Source organism: Chiloscyllium punctatum, chromosome 9 (genome assembly GCF_047496795.1).
Source record: "Chiloscyllium punctatum isolate Juve2018m chromosome 9, sChiPun1.3, whole genome shotgun sequence".
Lineage (NCBI taxonomy): Eukaryota > Metazoa > Chordata > Chondrichthyes > Orectolobiformes > Hemiscylliidae > Chiloscyllium > Chiloscyllium punctatum.
Window position 1 is genome coordinate 51,980,625 of NC_092747.1, and position 16,164 is coordinate 51,996,788.

The 16,164-nt window shown below is 39.7% G+C and overlaps 1 protein-coding gene across 2 annotated transcripts in view; it reads left to right on the forward strand.

Moving 5' to 3' along the window:
* Positions 1-533: 533 nt before the first annotated feature.
* Positions 534-16,164, forward strand: part of pdgfd (platelet derived growth factor d) — a 189,371-nt gene continuing 173,740 nt past the window's right edge. Inside the window, exon 1 of one of the 2 annotated variants that reach the window (XM_072577506.1) lies at positions 534-1,168. In XM_072577506.1, coding sequence (XP_072433607.1) covers positions 1,057-1,168 — 112 coding nt within the window. In that variant the 5' untranslated portion in view covers positions 534-1,056. The remainder of the gene's footprint in view (positions 1,169-16,164) is intronic. The other variant, XM_072577505.1, reaches the window with a different exon arrangement.

Below are 16,164 nucleotides of genomic sequence, written 5' to 3' on the forward strand. Positions count from 1 at the left end.
TGGCACAGAGGCAGCGCCAACACTACTTTGTAGAGAGAATGTTGTTACAAGCCAGTGGAGAAGATAGGACTTGAACCCAGGCCTCTTGGCTCAGAATTAGGGACACTACCACTGGGCAGAGAGGGTTTTTGCAGAGAGAATAAAACGCCAACCATCATTATTTCAGGGTGTTGAATTGTTAAAACCGATGCAGAGAAGTCCCGGTGTATCTAGGTGCCCCGGGCGTTCACTCTGAGAAAGAGGAAAGTGTATGCGGTGAGGATGCAAAGATAACCAGCTTGGCTAATTCAAACACACTGCTAATCTGATAGCTGTAAAACTGGATAGTGCATAGCAACTGACCTACATTAAATAGTTCACGGATTGTTGGTGCAACATAAGAGCTGCATCCTACAACTGGTTCCATATCCTATAAAGTGAAAAAAAAACTTGAACTTGTTGCCAAGTCTGAGTCATATAAGGACTGTGCACTGTGGATGACATTCCCAGCGTCAAACAGAAACTGCTACGTGTAGACTTTTTCCTTTAAACGTGAAAGCTTCAGCTGTAGCTTGCAATGCGTTTGCCTTTTGTTTACACTGCTGTTTCCTTATGCTTCAGCCGGCGTATTTCCTCACCAGGACTGTGGGAGTACACGCGCGGTTTACACCGATCACTGCCTCTGCATTTATAAACCACACACATGGTCGCACTGCCAGGAGACACTTACAGGGATTCTGTTTTTATTGCGTTTTGAAAGCTTTGATGATGCATTCGCGCTCTTTGAAGATGAGATCGCCACAGGACACAGTCTTTGGGTGAAATCCGGACGCTTGGTTATTCCTGATCGGGGACTCGAAGAATCAACCTGTTACATATTTCAAGTCACGGGGTTTCTTTTCCTGCCGGTTTTAGACGGACAAGTCACTCTCTGTTGCCGCATTAATGATGCAGAAAGTTTGTTAAAAGGGGAAAAAAAACACTTTAAACTTTCGAGAACGCTTTGTAGGTGAAGAGTACAAGTCGCCTCAGTGGATTCGGTATTAAATAAGCAGTGGAGTTTGGTAATAAATCCCAATGTTATTGCTATTTATATTGGTTACAGTATTTGGAGACTTTCGCCTTCATGGCATCAAAGCTCAAGGTGGATCAATTAAAGCGTTGCGATCCTCTACTGTACAGAGAGATGGTAAGTTGCAGTTTTCCTTTCAAATGTTAGCATTAAAAGTTGGAGCGTTGATGTTTTCCAGCTAATTGGGTAAGTTTGGGTTGTTTAGCGACTCCTGTTGGGCTCAGTATGGTGAAGAAAATCCAAAAAAAAACCTACAAAACTTTCTGTTTCCCCAAAGTACATACAGCAGCATTTTAAGATCTTGGCCGAACATTTAGTTTATCTCGCTGAAACGTTCCAACTCTTCCATTTTTAAAACATTTTATATTTAGTGCTTCGGCTTTTTTTTGGCATATTTATTCGGGCCTTATTCGTTCATTACAGTTTACAGCAAGGCAGCATATTTTTTTTTCAGGATATATTGAAAGATGTATAACTGATTTACCATACACCCGATATCTCTAAGAATAAGAAATCACGATCTATATGTGATCATAAAGAACTATGAACAATTAGTACATTCATGCATTTTAATGTTAGTCAGTTTCGGCAGAGTAGTCAGTTTCAGCAGGACACGACTTTCTCAAATTCACATATTTTAAACGTTTTTAAAAATTAGTCTTCACTGGACAAAGAAGACACCAGCCTCCCGCTTACTAAATTTGCCTTCTTCCACTCCCCCTCCACCCCAATGAATTATTGTGCTCTAGCTTATGAAATTTCAGCGGTGGAATAAACTGTAAGAGCGGCTGGCGTTGTTTTGCCTGAGGGCGGTTTGCTGCCTTGGCCTGTCGTGTTAATGCTGACAGATGCGTGTCCACTGTGCAGGACTCTGGTTTCAGAGCACGCTGTCTTCCAGCAGCCAGAAGAATGTGTCAGCTTTATTGGAGGCAGCAGGATTTATTATTCTGCGGGAAGACACATTACTCGGCTGTCAGATTTGGAAGGAGCAAAGCATGACCTCATCAGTACCATTGTACAAATTACAGCGAGAGAGGGAGGATCTGTCTCCTTCAAGGCCATACTCTCATTTGCAAAGAGTGCAATAAACTGCGCCAATCTGTCTTAAAGGCGCCGCGCTCCGCTGTCCTTCCATTTGCCCCGGTTGGAAATCGACTGGGGAGGGGGCGGGGCTCCAACCCTTTGTGACGTCATGCGGATTGAGACGTCAGGATGCTGCGGACCCCTTTCTCTCTGCATTCTGCCTCGGAGTTGCTGCATTTGCCAAGCGCCTTTCTCAGGCCTTGCTGCAAGCAGATTTCTCAAGCTGCTTGCACTTCTATTTTGAAAAAAAAAGTTTACAAATAAGCATTTGTGGCGCAGGAAATTCCTGTCCTAACCTTAATGCCTACAGGATGTGCTGAATGAGGGTGATGGAAAGGAAAGGGAAATGAAGAAAGAAAATAAATGCCTTCCAGAAATTCAAGATTGTCAGCAAAGGAGGCGAGAAGTAAGATGAGGAGAAACCTCTGTTCAGAGAGTTGTCAGCATTTGAATGCATTGCCTGGGAGACTGATGGAGGCAGATTCCATCGGAGGCTTCAAAAGAGAGCTGGATATATATTTGAAATGGGTAAAAAAAGAGGGCTACAGAAATAGGGCTGGAGAGTGGGACTAGCTGGGTAGCTCTTTTGGGTGACCACACTGAAATGATGGGTTGAATAGCCTCCAGTACTGTAAAATTCTATGATTCAAAACAAGGGAAGAATCTAACTTCAGACTGTGGGTGAAATCTTCATGACTGAAGATCCTGTTCTGAAATCTTGCAGTGCTATGTAGTCGTTGGTCCGGTAACTAAAATCTTAGTGCTGTTACCATAAACATCAGACATTGCTTAGTTGGTTGCTTATATGGTCAAAAATGTTTCATTTTTCCCAATGCAGAAAGATAATTATAAAGAATATTTGTTACAAATATTACCATTTTGAGTTGATTCACAGCTGTCGTCACCAATTTGTTTAAATTAATTTAATCTTATTTATTCAAATGCTTGTAAATTGAATTCCAACATTAAAAACATTCTTTATTAATCTATGATTTAATTAAAGTCGAGCTGTGCCTTCCATTTAACCAACATATCCTAAATTGTACCACCTGCTATCAAAGTAATTTTTAACTTAAGTGGCTTGCCTTCATTTAAATTGAGAATTTTTGTGAGATAATTGGGAATTACTCACTAGAAGAAAATCTATTTGGTGGTTTAGAATTAATTTTGAAGTTCAATGAGAGCAAATAAGTTTGCTGGTAACCTTCTGAGTCTCCATATCAATAGCTTTTAGTTACTGGACCTACTTTTCAATGTACTGGAAGAAAATCTTTAAGAAAAGCTATCATAAAATGCAACTAATTCTAGTTAAAAATTGTAAAGGAAGAAAAAAAATCCAGGCAAATAAACAGATGACTTTATTTCTTCTAATTATTTTGCTTTACTAATTTCCTTCCTTTGCCACAGATCTCCTGAATTTGTCAAAACAGGAATGGAATTCTGTTCCTAAACCCTACACTAATGCTGCTTTTGGGCAACTGCTCAAACAAGTATGAGAGCAGTTCAGTGAGGAGTATACATTTCATTTTACTTAGCACTGCCCACTACCACTGCTGTACCCTGTCTCACAGGAGAGATTGGGAAATAAGTAATGTGAAAGATTGAACCTGTGTCGAAGTGAAATTTGGCTGCTTGCCACAACAACTTGCATTTACACAATAAAAAAGCAACATAGTTCAGATGTCCAGTTTCTGCAGTAGTAACAGAAAACTGCTGGAAGTATGTTGTGGAGAGAAACCAAGTTAACATTTCACGGTCACAAACTTCTAAGATTAACTCTTGTTTATCACCACAGATGCTGTGCGATGTGTTACACAGTCTTAGTTTTCTTTGCTTCTATTGATTTTATAGAACACCTCTAACAGATCACATTATCCGAAGGCACTTGAGGATCATCGAATTTAACACCAAACCTCTTCAGCCGATATTAGTGATAAATGTTTTGTGAAAAACATGGATTTTGAAGGAAGATTCTTCTTTAAGGAAGGTGGAAAAATATGAGGTAGAGAGTTTGAACGAGGGAATTGACAAGCTTAGGGCTGAGCCAGCTGAAGGCACTATTGTCTATAGTGGAGAAAAGAAAATCTAGAATGTATTAGAGGTCAGACTCAGAGATGTGTAGCTATTTTGGAAGATTATAGGGCTAGAGGAGGTTACTGGGAAATTAAATGCCCAGATTTCAGAGGAATACAAAACAAACGATGAAGATACTAAAATTTACGTATTGCTGGACCAGCAGCCAAATGTGCATTAAGCTAGACCACGGTAGTTGTTGGGGCACATTTGTTAGAGTACCAATGCATTGTACACATAATGTATGGCGAAGGCTAGAAATGTGGGAAAACTTTTTAAAAATGTGAGTTTTTTCTGTGTTCACACAATTAACATTTAGTGAGTTGGAAAAAGTAGAATTTCTATGGTGTGGAAGCTGACCATTTGGTCCAAAGTCCATACCAACCCTCCACAGAGCATGCTACCCAGACGCCCTTGCTATCATCCCCCACACCCTGCTATATCCCTGTATTTCCCATGGCAAACCCACATAGCCTGCATCCCCCTGGACACTAAGGGCAATTTAGCATGGCTAATCTACCTAACCAGAAGTGGCAGTTATCATCTTTGGACTGTGAGAGGAAACTGGGGCACCTGGAGGAAATCCATGCAGACACAGGGGGAATATGCAAGTTTCACACAGATAGTAACATAAAGGTGGAATCAAACCCAGGTCCCTGGTGCTGTCAGACAGCAGTGCTACCACTAAGCCATCGTGCCATCCAAGTGCCCACAGTGCCAACAAAGCCAAAAATTACTGCCAAAAAGATTACTGCAAGCGATTTCCTCACAAACTGCCAGCAGCTCCCCCATATCCTCATATGTTCAGCCATTACCCTCCAAATATTAAGCCCTTTCAGAAAGATACATTTTAGTATTGATGATAATGGCAATGTTTTTATAGCTTTTCATCTTGCATTCATCAGGATAATTTGCGAAAGGGAGAACAAAAATTATACTGTATAGGAGGAAAGTGCTGATTGATTGATTGATTGACTGATAAGTAAACTCCGATGTCGGGTTTATGCCCAAAATATTGACTGTCCTGCTCCTCGGTTGCTGCCTGACATGCTGTGCTTTTCCAGCACAACATTTTTCGACTCTGACTCTCCAGCATCAGCAGTCCTCTCTTTCTCCTGATAAGTAAACTCTGAATGGCAAAGATGTTGTCATAGAGAATGTAACAGTCAACGATAACTGACAGTTAACTACCAAGCTTTGTTTAATTTTTAATTGAAGCAGATTGACTTTGATTGTTCATGGCACTTACCTCAGAAATTGCCAGTGAATGAGTATCACATATGTGCAGTAAGTTTTCTTTCTGCATGCAAATATTTGTAGTATCCAGTAACTTGTCACATTGCAAGTTGTACTAACAATTTCAAATTGATTTTCAATATCATTGTTGCAGAGTCAGGATTCTGTAGTAAGTGTTGTCCAGCTACAGATTACATCTAATTTAGGCACTTTATTGTGAATTTTACAAAAACAGACTAGTTTGATAGAGTCAATAATTTGTTTATTGCAGACAATCAACAAGATATGCTGTTTGAAATTACACAGCAAACCTTGGTATGTTTGCCTACATACCTAACATCACCTCGGCAATAAATTTACATACGACAATACTTGATTACTACCTTTGAATCTGCAGCTGCTTGTAAACATTTCTTTCCATGTCTTAGTGGGTTCCATTCTACACTCAAATTCACCTTTGACGTAGAACAATCAAATGAGCTCCCTTGCCTTGATGGCTGGGGTTCTCTACTATGGTTTACCACAAACTATAATCTTCGCTGGGCAATATGTATGTTGGAATTTATGTGGGAATAAGATTGGCCATATTGACAACCTTATAAGTAGGTCCTGTGCTAATTGTTCACCATGCAAACATAATGCTGAAATAGAACATATCAAAGCCATTCTGTGGCATACTGGCTACTGTGATGAGATAACTTATTGCTGTACATCAGACAGGTTCATGAACAAACTATGGACATCACTTTTGGTCCTGAAAAGCTGCTATCAAGTCAGAAATATGTTTTGCCTATAATTACAAATGAGTAATTTTGCTATGTAAATTTCAGTGATGATGTGATGTTGGATATGTAGCTCATATATAGAATCATACAGTACACCATACTCTAGTGGATCATTCATAAACAGCATATCTCTTTGGCTGTTTGCAACAAGTTAGGTACTGACAATACTACTAAGCTGAACATGTAAAACTCATAACACGTGCCCAACATTAGATGTGATTCTTGCTAAATAATCCCAAATAAAGAAAGAATTACAATGACGACCAATTTAAGATTGTTAGTGTGACTTGCAATGTGGTACATGAGTTAGTGGAAGTTACAAATAATCATACAAAGAGCCCTGTTCCTGGCAGACAGAACATGTGCACGAACTGTGCCTGTTTCAACCCAATGACATGTGACACCCATTCTCTGGCTCATTTAACAGGACAATAGTTTAAGCAATCAGAATAACGTATCTGGCTTAGCAGTTGACTGTTAGTCATTATTAACTGGTGCATTTTCCATGGCAACATCTGTCAATCCATTTGTCTGCCAAATAACATATTGCTCTCATACAGTTTAAATAATTTCCCTTTGTTTTGGTATTTCTTGCCTATTGTCTTAATGACTGCAAGTCAAAAAACTTTGACAAATTGTGTCTTTATACAACAGTACTCAAACTCTGTATTACCTACTCAAATGACTGTAAGATTCAATTGAATGGTACAGTATCTTAGAGAAATGCAAGTGTAATTATGCATTTGTTTCTTTCACTGATAAAGGCATGTACTCAGAATTAGGACTCTGTTCCCACATTAATGTATGCCATGGGTCATCTGTACCTGTAAATTCCATTTACCTGCCTTTCACCACTTTTGACACCATTTGTCAGTAATGTTTAATGACGTCTGTATTGGAGATCTTAATTGATCTTGGATAGAATCATAAATTTGCATGAGTGTTTGTGAAAATGTTTCTTTTTTATAAAATCCAGAATAGTCTAGCTCTCTCTTCAAGACTTTTTTAAAAAGCATATTCTTTCATGAGAGGTAGGTGTCATTGGATAGGCCAGAATCTGAAATGCATCTTCAAAAGCCTTTGAGAAAAAGCTGGCAAGCTTTCTTCTTGTATCACTACAGTCAGTGATGTAGGTATGTCCACAATGATGTTAGGAAGGGAGTTTCAGGAATTTGACCTAGCTACCGTGATTCAACAGCGATATTCCAAATCAGGATGGTGTTTGGATGGGAAGGGACTTCCATGCATCTGCTACCTTTGTCTTTTTCTAGCTGGTAGTGACCATGGATTTGGAAAGTGCTGTCAAAAGAGAATTAGTGATTTGATGCAATTCCTCTTGCTGCTGTGTGTCAGTGGTGGCGAAAGTGAATGTTTAATGTAGTGGATAGGATGCCAGTCTGGTGGCTGCTTTACCCTTGATGGCATCCATGAATATGAGTTGCTGTAGCTGGATTTTTCTCGGCAAATGGAGAGTATACCATCATACTCCTGACTTCAGCCTTCAAGATGGTGGACAGGGTTTGGACACACAAGGAGTGGATTACCCACAACAGAATTCTCAAAGTCTGACCTGTTCTTAAGGCCATTAAGGAGTTATATAGCCAGTCCAGTCCAGTTCAGATTTTGGGTCAAGGATAACTGCCAGATTTTTGATATTGGGAGATTTAGCCATGGCAAAGCCATCAATATCAAGGAGAGATGATTAGATTCTTATTTTTTGGAGATGGTATTTGCCTGAAGCTTGTGCATAAGAACATTGCTTCCCACTTATCAGCCCAAGTCTGAATGTTTATCAAATCTTATTGCATAAAGATTGCTTTAAGAATGGTATTGAACATTGTGAAATCATCATTGAACATCTCATGTTGGACCTTTATGATGGAGGGTAAGTCTGTGCTAAGGCGGATAAAGATGCTTGGAACTATGACCCAACTCTAGGATGTCCTGTGGCTATGGCCTGGGGCTGAGATGACTAGCCATCAACAAACATCTCCTTTGCATCCCATGTTCTGCATTCATAGTAGATCAGTTCATATTTACAATATCTTGTAAGATTATATAACTGGGTTGCTGTGCAACCATGGAAATGGAATTCAAGTCATGTTTACATAATCTGTCCTTGTAATATAATCCTTTACACTTCTGTGCCATTTTACTGAATTTGAATTACAGCTGCATGCCAGGTCAATTGAGATATTCAACACAGAAAGTGCTTGATTGTTTTGAAGCTATGGGTATCAATTATGGATGCAAGCCAGGGAAATAGTGTTAACACAGATATATTGGTTAACGATGATCTAACTGAATTCAGAAGCTGACTCCAACCTGATGCATGTTACCCAAAATTAAATTCAGTACACCAGATAGGCTTTGACCAATGCTCTTTACAACTGAAGCATCACTTCTTTGCAAATGTCTTCCAGTCTGCTTGTGGAAAAAGCAAAACTTTAAATGTCAGGTGGCATGTTGGCTCAGTGGTTAGCACTGCTGCCTCACAGCGCCAGGAAGCCGGGGTCAATTCCTCCTCAGCCAACTGTCTCCATGGAATTTGCACATTCTTTCTGTATCTGTGCGGGTTTCCTCCGGGTGCTCCAGTTTCCTCCCACAATCCAAAAGACATGCAGGTCAGGTGAATTGGTCATACTAAATTGACCACAGTGTTTGGTGCATTAGTCAGAGCTAAACATGGGATAGGGGAATGGGTCGGGTGGGTTCCTGTTCAGCGGGTTGGTGTGGACTTGTTGGGCCAAAGGGCCTGTTTCCATACTCTAGGGAATCTAATCTAAAAGCCTTTTTTTGTAGTACATTTGCACCTGCACACAAACATTTTGGCGATTTGTGAAAAAAGTTATTTTGTTCCTCCACAGTTTCTCACCTCTCAATATTAAGAATATATGCTTATTTGGCTTTTTGCTTGGATCAAATTGGATGACTTCACACTTCCTCACATTGAGCTCCAAACCAGCAGATTTTCCCATTCAATTAATGTGTCTGTAGATATCAAACTTCCTGATCCTCTATACTTTCACTCACACAATCCCCTGTTTAAAATCAATGTCATATGCACAAAGGAATAAGGAACTCTGTTCTTCAACTAATATGTAATTGACATGTTGTCCACATTGATCAGTACCACAGAAAATTCAGTCCAATGAATTGGTAAAACTGAAACTCAGTCAACTTTCTTGGATCATGCTCACATATCATTCAGATAATCCAGGAAGAAGTGTTTTGTTTTTGAATCATGCCAGAATAATTCATATAGATGCCGATTTTTAAAATCAAGTGATGGTTTGATGCATAAAGTATTTTTTTCTAGTCTTTACAAAGTGTAGTAGACAGTGGCAGTCTTTAATGTTCTTTGTGTAGATTAGCATCACTTACAATTTTACAGGGCATTGGATGGAAGAATTCCTAACTACAAAATCACCACTATGCAGTCTGGATAATATTTCTATGCTCAACAAAAGGATGTTCATGTGCCATGATCATTACTGTAAAATGTTTCCAGTGTGGTACCAAAGTTGATTTAAAAATTACTTAAACCTATTGGACACTTATAATACATTTAAGCAGAATATTTTATTGTAGAAGAAAATTGATGTTTCCACATGCAACTCTGTCATAGCAATTGGAGTTTAATTCAAAGTTTGAGCAAAACTTGAGTGTTGCTGGCCGTGTTTTCTGCTCCACACCCACTGGTCCATAACTGGAGCATGAGAACTATTTGTTGCAGAATAAAGTAAACATTATATTGAGCATGGAAAACATCCAATGTCATTCTATTGATGCACTCATTGCAATGAAAACTTTTAAACTTGAGACCTCAGATGTTAAATTTAATAGCATGCCTCATAAATTACTTTGTTACTAATTTTTCTGTTGCCATGTTACTCTAAACATTCCCTTGACCCTTTTAAATACACCCATATTCTATCATTAAAAAAATTATTCAAATTGCAAGCCAAATAAATACACCAAGAAAGCCACAATCAGCTGTTATTATTTCACTGCATATTCCTGGGTTTCGGTAAGCCTGACATTATTATAACAGTCTATCAAAGTTTCATAGCACTTTCAATATACAATTAATACATATTCCAATGTATAATAACAAGCCATCAAAATAATTTATCCATGATAAATATGTATATGTATGATTTTAGGAAAGCTATAAGCATGATAAATGTTCTTTTCTATGTCCTTGACTGGTCACATACCAAAAACCCATATGTACCACACACACGTCTACTTTATGTTAGTGCTTGCAAGCACAATGTTCAATTCAATTAAATGCTGGCTGCACTGAAGTGGATGCAGGCCCTCTTGTGATAAATCAACTTCATGGGGAGTTACTATTAACCAAAAACTGAATTGGACTAACGACATAATTACCATCACTGCAACAGCAGGTCTGAGGCTAGGAATCCTACATCTCCCAATTCCCCCATATCTGTCCACCATTTGCAAGGTGCAATTCAGAAGTGAAACGTTCCCTACTTCCATGGATGGTGTGCAGCTCCTACACCATCCAAGACAAAGTAGCTCACTTGATTGGCAGCACAATCACAAACATTCAGCCAGTATCTCCACCAACGCTCAGTAGCAGTAGTGTGTTCTGTCTGCAAGATGCACCGCAGACTCAAGGCTCCTTGGATAGCACCTTCCAAATCCACAACCACTACCATCTAGAAAGAGATACATGGGAATGCCAGCATTTTCAGGTTCCCATCCAAGCCACTCACCATCCTGACTTGGAATTATATCACTGTTCCTTCATTGATTCTGGTTCAAAATACTACAACTCCCTTCCTAATGGCATTGTGGGTCAACCCATATCAAATAGACTGCATGTTCACCATGCCCTGCCCACAACACCGTCATCCTCTGAATAAACTTTTAAAAATGGGATGCTGACTAAAATGTCACTAAGGGAATCTAACCTTCCACTTCGAGTAAATACTACCGGAAGGATGGATATCTTTTTTTTCCCATTTGTGGGATGATGGTATTGCTGGCTGGGTCAGCATTTATTGTGCATCTCTCATTGCCCCTCAGAAGGTCATCTTGAAGTGTTGCTTTGATTGCAACAAAGGTTCAGATATTTTCTTGACCTAACAACAGACACTCAAGCACTTGTTAAACAGCTGATTATTTTTTCTTACCAGGGTGGAGAATACTTTACTTGGACTAGAAAAGACTTGAGTCAACTTGAAGTTGTGAGCCAGCTGGCATTATTTTCTGACATTGGTCTGGAGGTAGTTGATGGAAAGGTATCTGGCAGTACATGGTCTCCCAAAGCAAATGATAGAGAGTGCAGCCAATATCACTTCAGCACCAGTGTGCAAAATGTTTACGTTTGTCCCATAACATCAACCCTATTATTGTCACATATTGTATATTGTGAAAACATATATTCTTGTCCCTGTTGGATATGACCTTTAGACTCTTAAGTCAATATTTAATTATAAAAAGAATCCCTTCTGACAGTGAAAAAAGCTGAAGCTTTATGGCTTAAATTGCCTTATTGTACTTGGTAAAGCTCTGATGGAAGTTTGAATAATTTTGGCGGATCTTGCTTTCCTTTTAAATTGATCAAGCTATTTTCCTCAGGCTGAGTGGTGGTAGTAACAGAAGTATCTTATGCAAAATAAATTTGAACAATTATATTTTGTACTTAATATATTTTAATAAGGCAGACAAATGGTATTTAAATTTATTTAAATTACATTCTGACTAAATGATAGATTTAGGATTTTACCTTTCAAATAAAACATTGCATTCACTAACCCTGCAAGATTCAGTCAACAATTTATCTCTTTAATAGTATATCAAAAAACTTACACCTGAACATGCAATCCATGCTAGAACTTTAATTACTTTTGCCATATTTGTTGCATTTGTCTGTCATCTCTTTTCAATATAATTTCCTGAATATGTTTAAAACTAAAATTGCCTATACAGATATTCAGTATGCTCATATTCTCCCATCATAATAATAGTCTTGTTTTCAGTACTTGAGTAGCATGATGAAAAAGCATCCATGCTCCAATAAGTTCTACTTCTCTGCTGACCAAATTGCTGTCAATTTAGTATTTTTTAATTTTTAAAAATATAAAAGACAAGAATTTACAATAAAAACATATTGGATGACTTTACTCTTGGGTCTGAATTATTTTGGTATTCCCAACCCAATTCTTCAACTTTCTGACCTCGCTTAACCTGAAGATAACACCTGGGGCAAAGACCTTTTCAGTCAATGAATGAGATGGGCATTGGCGGAAAAGTTGGGAGAATCGTAGGAAATGGGCAGTAAGGAAATTCCTGACATCAAGAACAAAACATTCCATTTTCCAACCAAGTGATGAACGGCAAGACAAGAATCTCTGTAGTGAGTGGTGAGAGGCCTATTTGCATGCATTAACATCCTCATTACTGTGTTACCATGTGGCTTTGTTGTGCAATTTCCTATTTTCCTAGCCCCCACATAGAAACCAGACAGTGACAATTCCTGGCATGAAAGTCAGAGCGATAACCTGGAGACTCCAGCTCACTGTTTAGTCTTCCAGAATGTGATGATGGATACTAAGCACCAAAATCTCAGGGCACACTCTCCTCCCCAACCTCCCCCCACCCCCATGAGCAACAGCTACTCATAGCCCTTCCTTCCACATCATAGTCGCCATAGGTACTTTGCGTAAGTTTTCACAGTGAAAGACAGGAGTAATATCCCAACAATTAAAGGGAGTCAGGAGGCTGAGTTGAGTATGGTTGTCATTACAAAAGAGATAGTGCTAGAAAAGCTAAAAAGTCTTAAAATTGATAAATCTCCTGGCCCCGATGGGATACATCCTAGAGTTCTGAGAGAGGTGGCTGAGGAAATAGCGGAGGCATTGGTTGAGATCTTTCAAGAGTCACTGGAGTCACGGAAAGTCCCGGATGATTGGAAGATCGCGGTTGTAACCCCATTGTTCAAGAAAGGATCAAGACAAAATATGGAAAATTATAGGCCAATTAGCCTAACCTCGGTTGTTGGTAAAATTCTAGAATCCATCATTAAGGATGAGGTTTCTAAATTCTTAGAAGAGCAGAGTCTGATTAGAACAAGTCAACATGGATTTACTAAGGGGAGGTCATGCCTGACAAACCTGCTGGTATTCTTTGAAGAGGTGACAAGCAGGTTAGACCAGGGAAACCCAGTGGATGTGGTCTATCTAGACTTCCAAAAGGCCTTTGATAAGGTGCCGCACGGGAGGCTGCTGAGCAAGGTGAGGGCCCATGGTGTTCGAGGTGAGCTACTGGGATGGATTGAGGATTGGCTGTCTGATAGAAGGCAGAGAGTTGGGATAAAAGGTTCTTTTTCAGAATGGCAGCCGGTGACGAGCGGTGTCCCGCAGGGTTCAGTGTTAGGGCCACAGCTGTTCGCATTATATATTAATGATCTGGATGAAGGGACTGGGGGCATTCTAGCGAAGTTTGCCAATGATACAAAGATAGGTGGACAGGCAGGTAGTACTGAGGAAGTGGGGAGGCTGCAGAAGGATCTAGACAGTTTGGGAGAGTGGTCCAGGAAATGGCTGATGGAATTCAACGTGAACAAATGCGAAGTCTTGCACTTGCGCAAAAAGAATACAAGCATGGACTACTTTCTAAACGGTGAGAAAATTCGTAAAGCCAAAGTACAAAGGGATCTGGGAGTGCTAGTCGAGGATTCTCTAAAGGTCAACATGCAGGTTGAGTCTGTGATTAAGAAAGTGAATGCGATGTTGTCACTTATCTCAAGAGGGTTGGAATATAAAAGCATCATTGTGCTACTGAGACTTTATAAAGCTCTGGTTATGCCCCATTTGGAGTACTGTGTCCAGTTTTGGTCCCCATACCTCAGGAAGGACATACTGGCACTGGAACGTGTCCAGCAGAGATTCACACGGATGATCCCTGGAATGGTAGGTCTAACATATGAGGAACGGCTGAGGATCTTGGGATTGTATTCATTGGAGTTTAGAAGATTAAGGGGAGACTTAATAGAGATGTACAAGATAATACATGGCTTGGAAAGGGTGGATGCTAGGAAATTGTTTCCGTTGGGTGAGGAGACTAGGACTCGTGGACACAGCCTTAGAATTAGAGGGGGTAAATTCAGAACAGAAATGCAGAGACATTTCTTCAGCCAGAGAGTGGTGGGCCTTGGAATTCATTGCCACAGAGTGCAGTGGAGGCCGGGACGCTAAATGTCTTCAAGGCAGAGATTGATAGATTCTTGTTGTCTCGGGGAATTAAGGGCTACGGGGAGAATGCGGGTAAGTGGAGTTGAAGTGCCCAGCAGCCATGATTGAATGGTGGAGTGGACTCGATGGGCCGAATGGCCTTACTTCCACTCCGATGTCTTATGGTCTTATGGCCAAAATTGGGTGTCAATATCTCCATGTCTGACATGTCTGGGGCAATTGAGAGAGACGATGCAGGGCAACTGCGGATGGACTACACTTGACTGGGTGTTAAAATGGCATCAGTGCCATACCAAGAGGTCCCACAGTGGCCAGTATTTCTCTGCATGGTGAGTGGGAGAATGAAATGTGTGCTGGTGCCATAGGAGTATGGTGCATAGGTAATGGAACCAGTTAGGAAGGGGGCATGAGGAAAATCTGATGGGACCTATAGGGAGAAACCCTTCGTGAAACTCTCTCAAATTTGAAAATCACGCAACACAAGGTTAGAGTCCAACAGGTTTAATTGGACACACTAGCTATCAGAGAGCTGCTTTTTCATCAGGTGGCTGAAGGGGCAATGCTTCAAAAGCTAGTGCTTCCAATTAAACCTGTTGGACTATAACCTCGTGTTGTGTGATTTTTAACTTTGTACACCCCAGTCCAACACCGGCATCTTCAAATCCCAAATTTGACACAGCTAATTTCTGATAGAATTCAGCCCTTGCTTTTGCCCCTCTTCAGCAGAATTTCTTCTTATTTCCCAGGTTTGGAGCTGGCTTTGCAAAATGGCCATCCCCATTCTGTACTGAAAATCACAATTGAACGATTATTTTAAAGTTCCCACTGAAATCAATGAGTGGTTGCCCTGCAATATCAGTATTATGACCAAATGCAGATCTATCCTCTCTGCATTTAGTGCTGCAGGGAAACAATTATTAATATCTAGACACTCTAGTTTCACGCTGTACTTTCACAGGTTTGACTCCAATGCATTAGCACGAGATTGGGGCAAGGCATAATCAGTAGAATCAGGTGGAAGTAGGGGAAATACCTGAAAGAGCAAGATACTTCTCCACTTGAATGTCTATGCTGTTTCTAGCCGATCTCGCCCAACTTTCAATGAGATCATAACAAAAAATACACAATTTGATATATAAGGATACAATTGTGGATACAACTGTGACAGCTGTTGATAGCTTTCAAATGAACCACACCCTGTTTGACATAATTTCAAGGCATGTTTAAGAAAATAGAAATATAGTAATTGCACCCATGTATTTCAGTATGTTACAGCAAAAGATATTTTGTTTCTTTTTGAAAGAATAACTGGAAAAAATGACTCAGAGACTCAGTGCTAGAATGCACAGGATTTCAGAAGCCTCGGGATATTTTAATTGAGGTAAAAGAATGCTGAATTTTGGCAATGAACAACAGGTTGTTCAGTATCTAAAAGAGAAAAACAAGATAGAATTTGGAATTTAGATGTTTATCTGACCTACTTTAATGTCACTTGAACATTTTAAGCAAACTTTATTGAAGCTTTCTCTCCTTGGTTTAGAAATGCTTGGAACACTATGATGGCTAGATAACAATGTGCCAAAATTGATTCAAAGTTAGATTAAATGTGTTGACTGAACAAATAGAGCAGTTAAGAGAGATTGTTGTTCTTTCACCTGCTTAAATTATAGATCAGGAAAACATGGAAACAAGAAACAGAGGATACGAG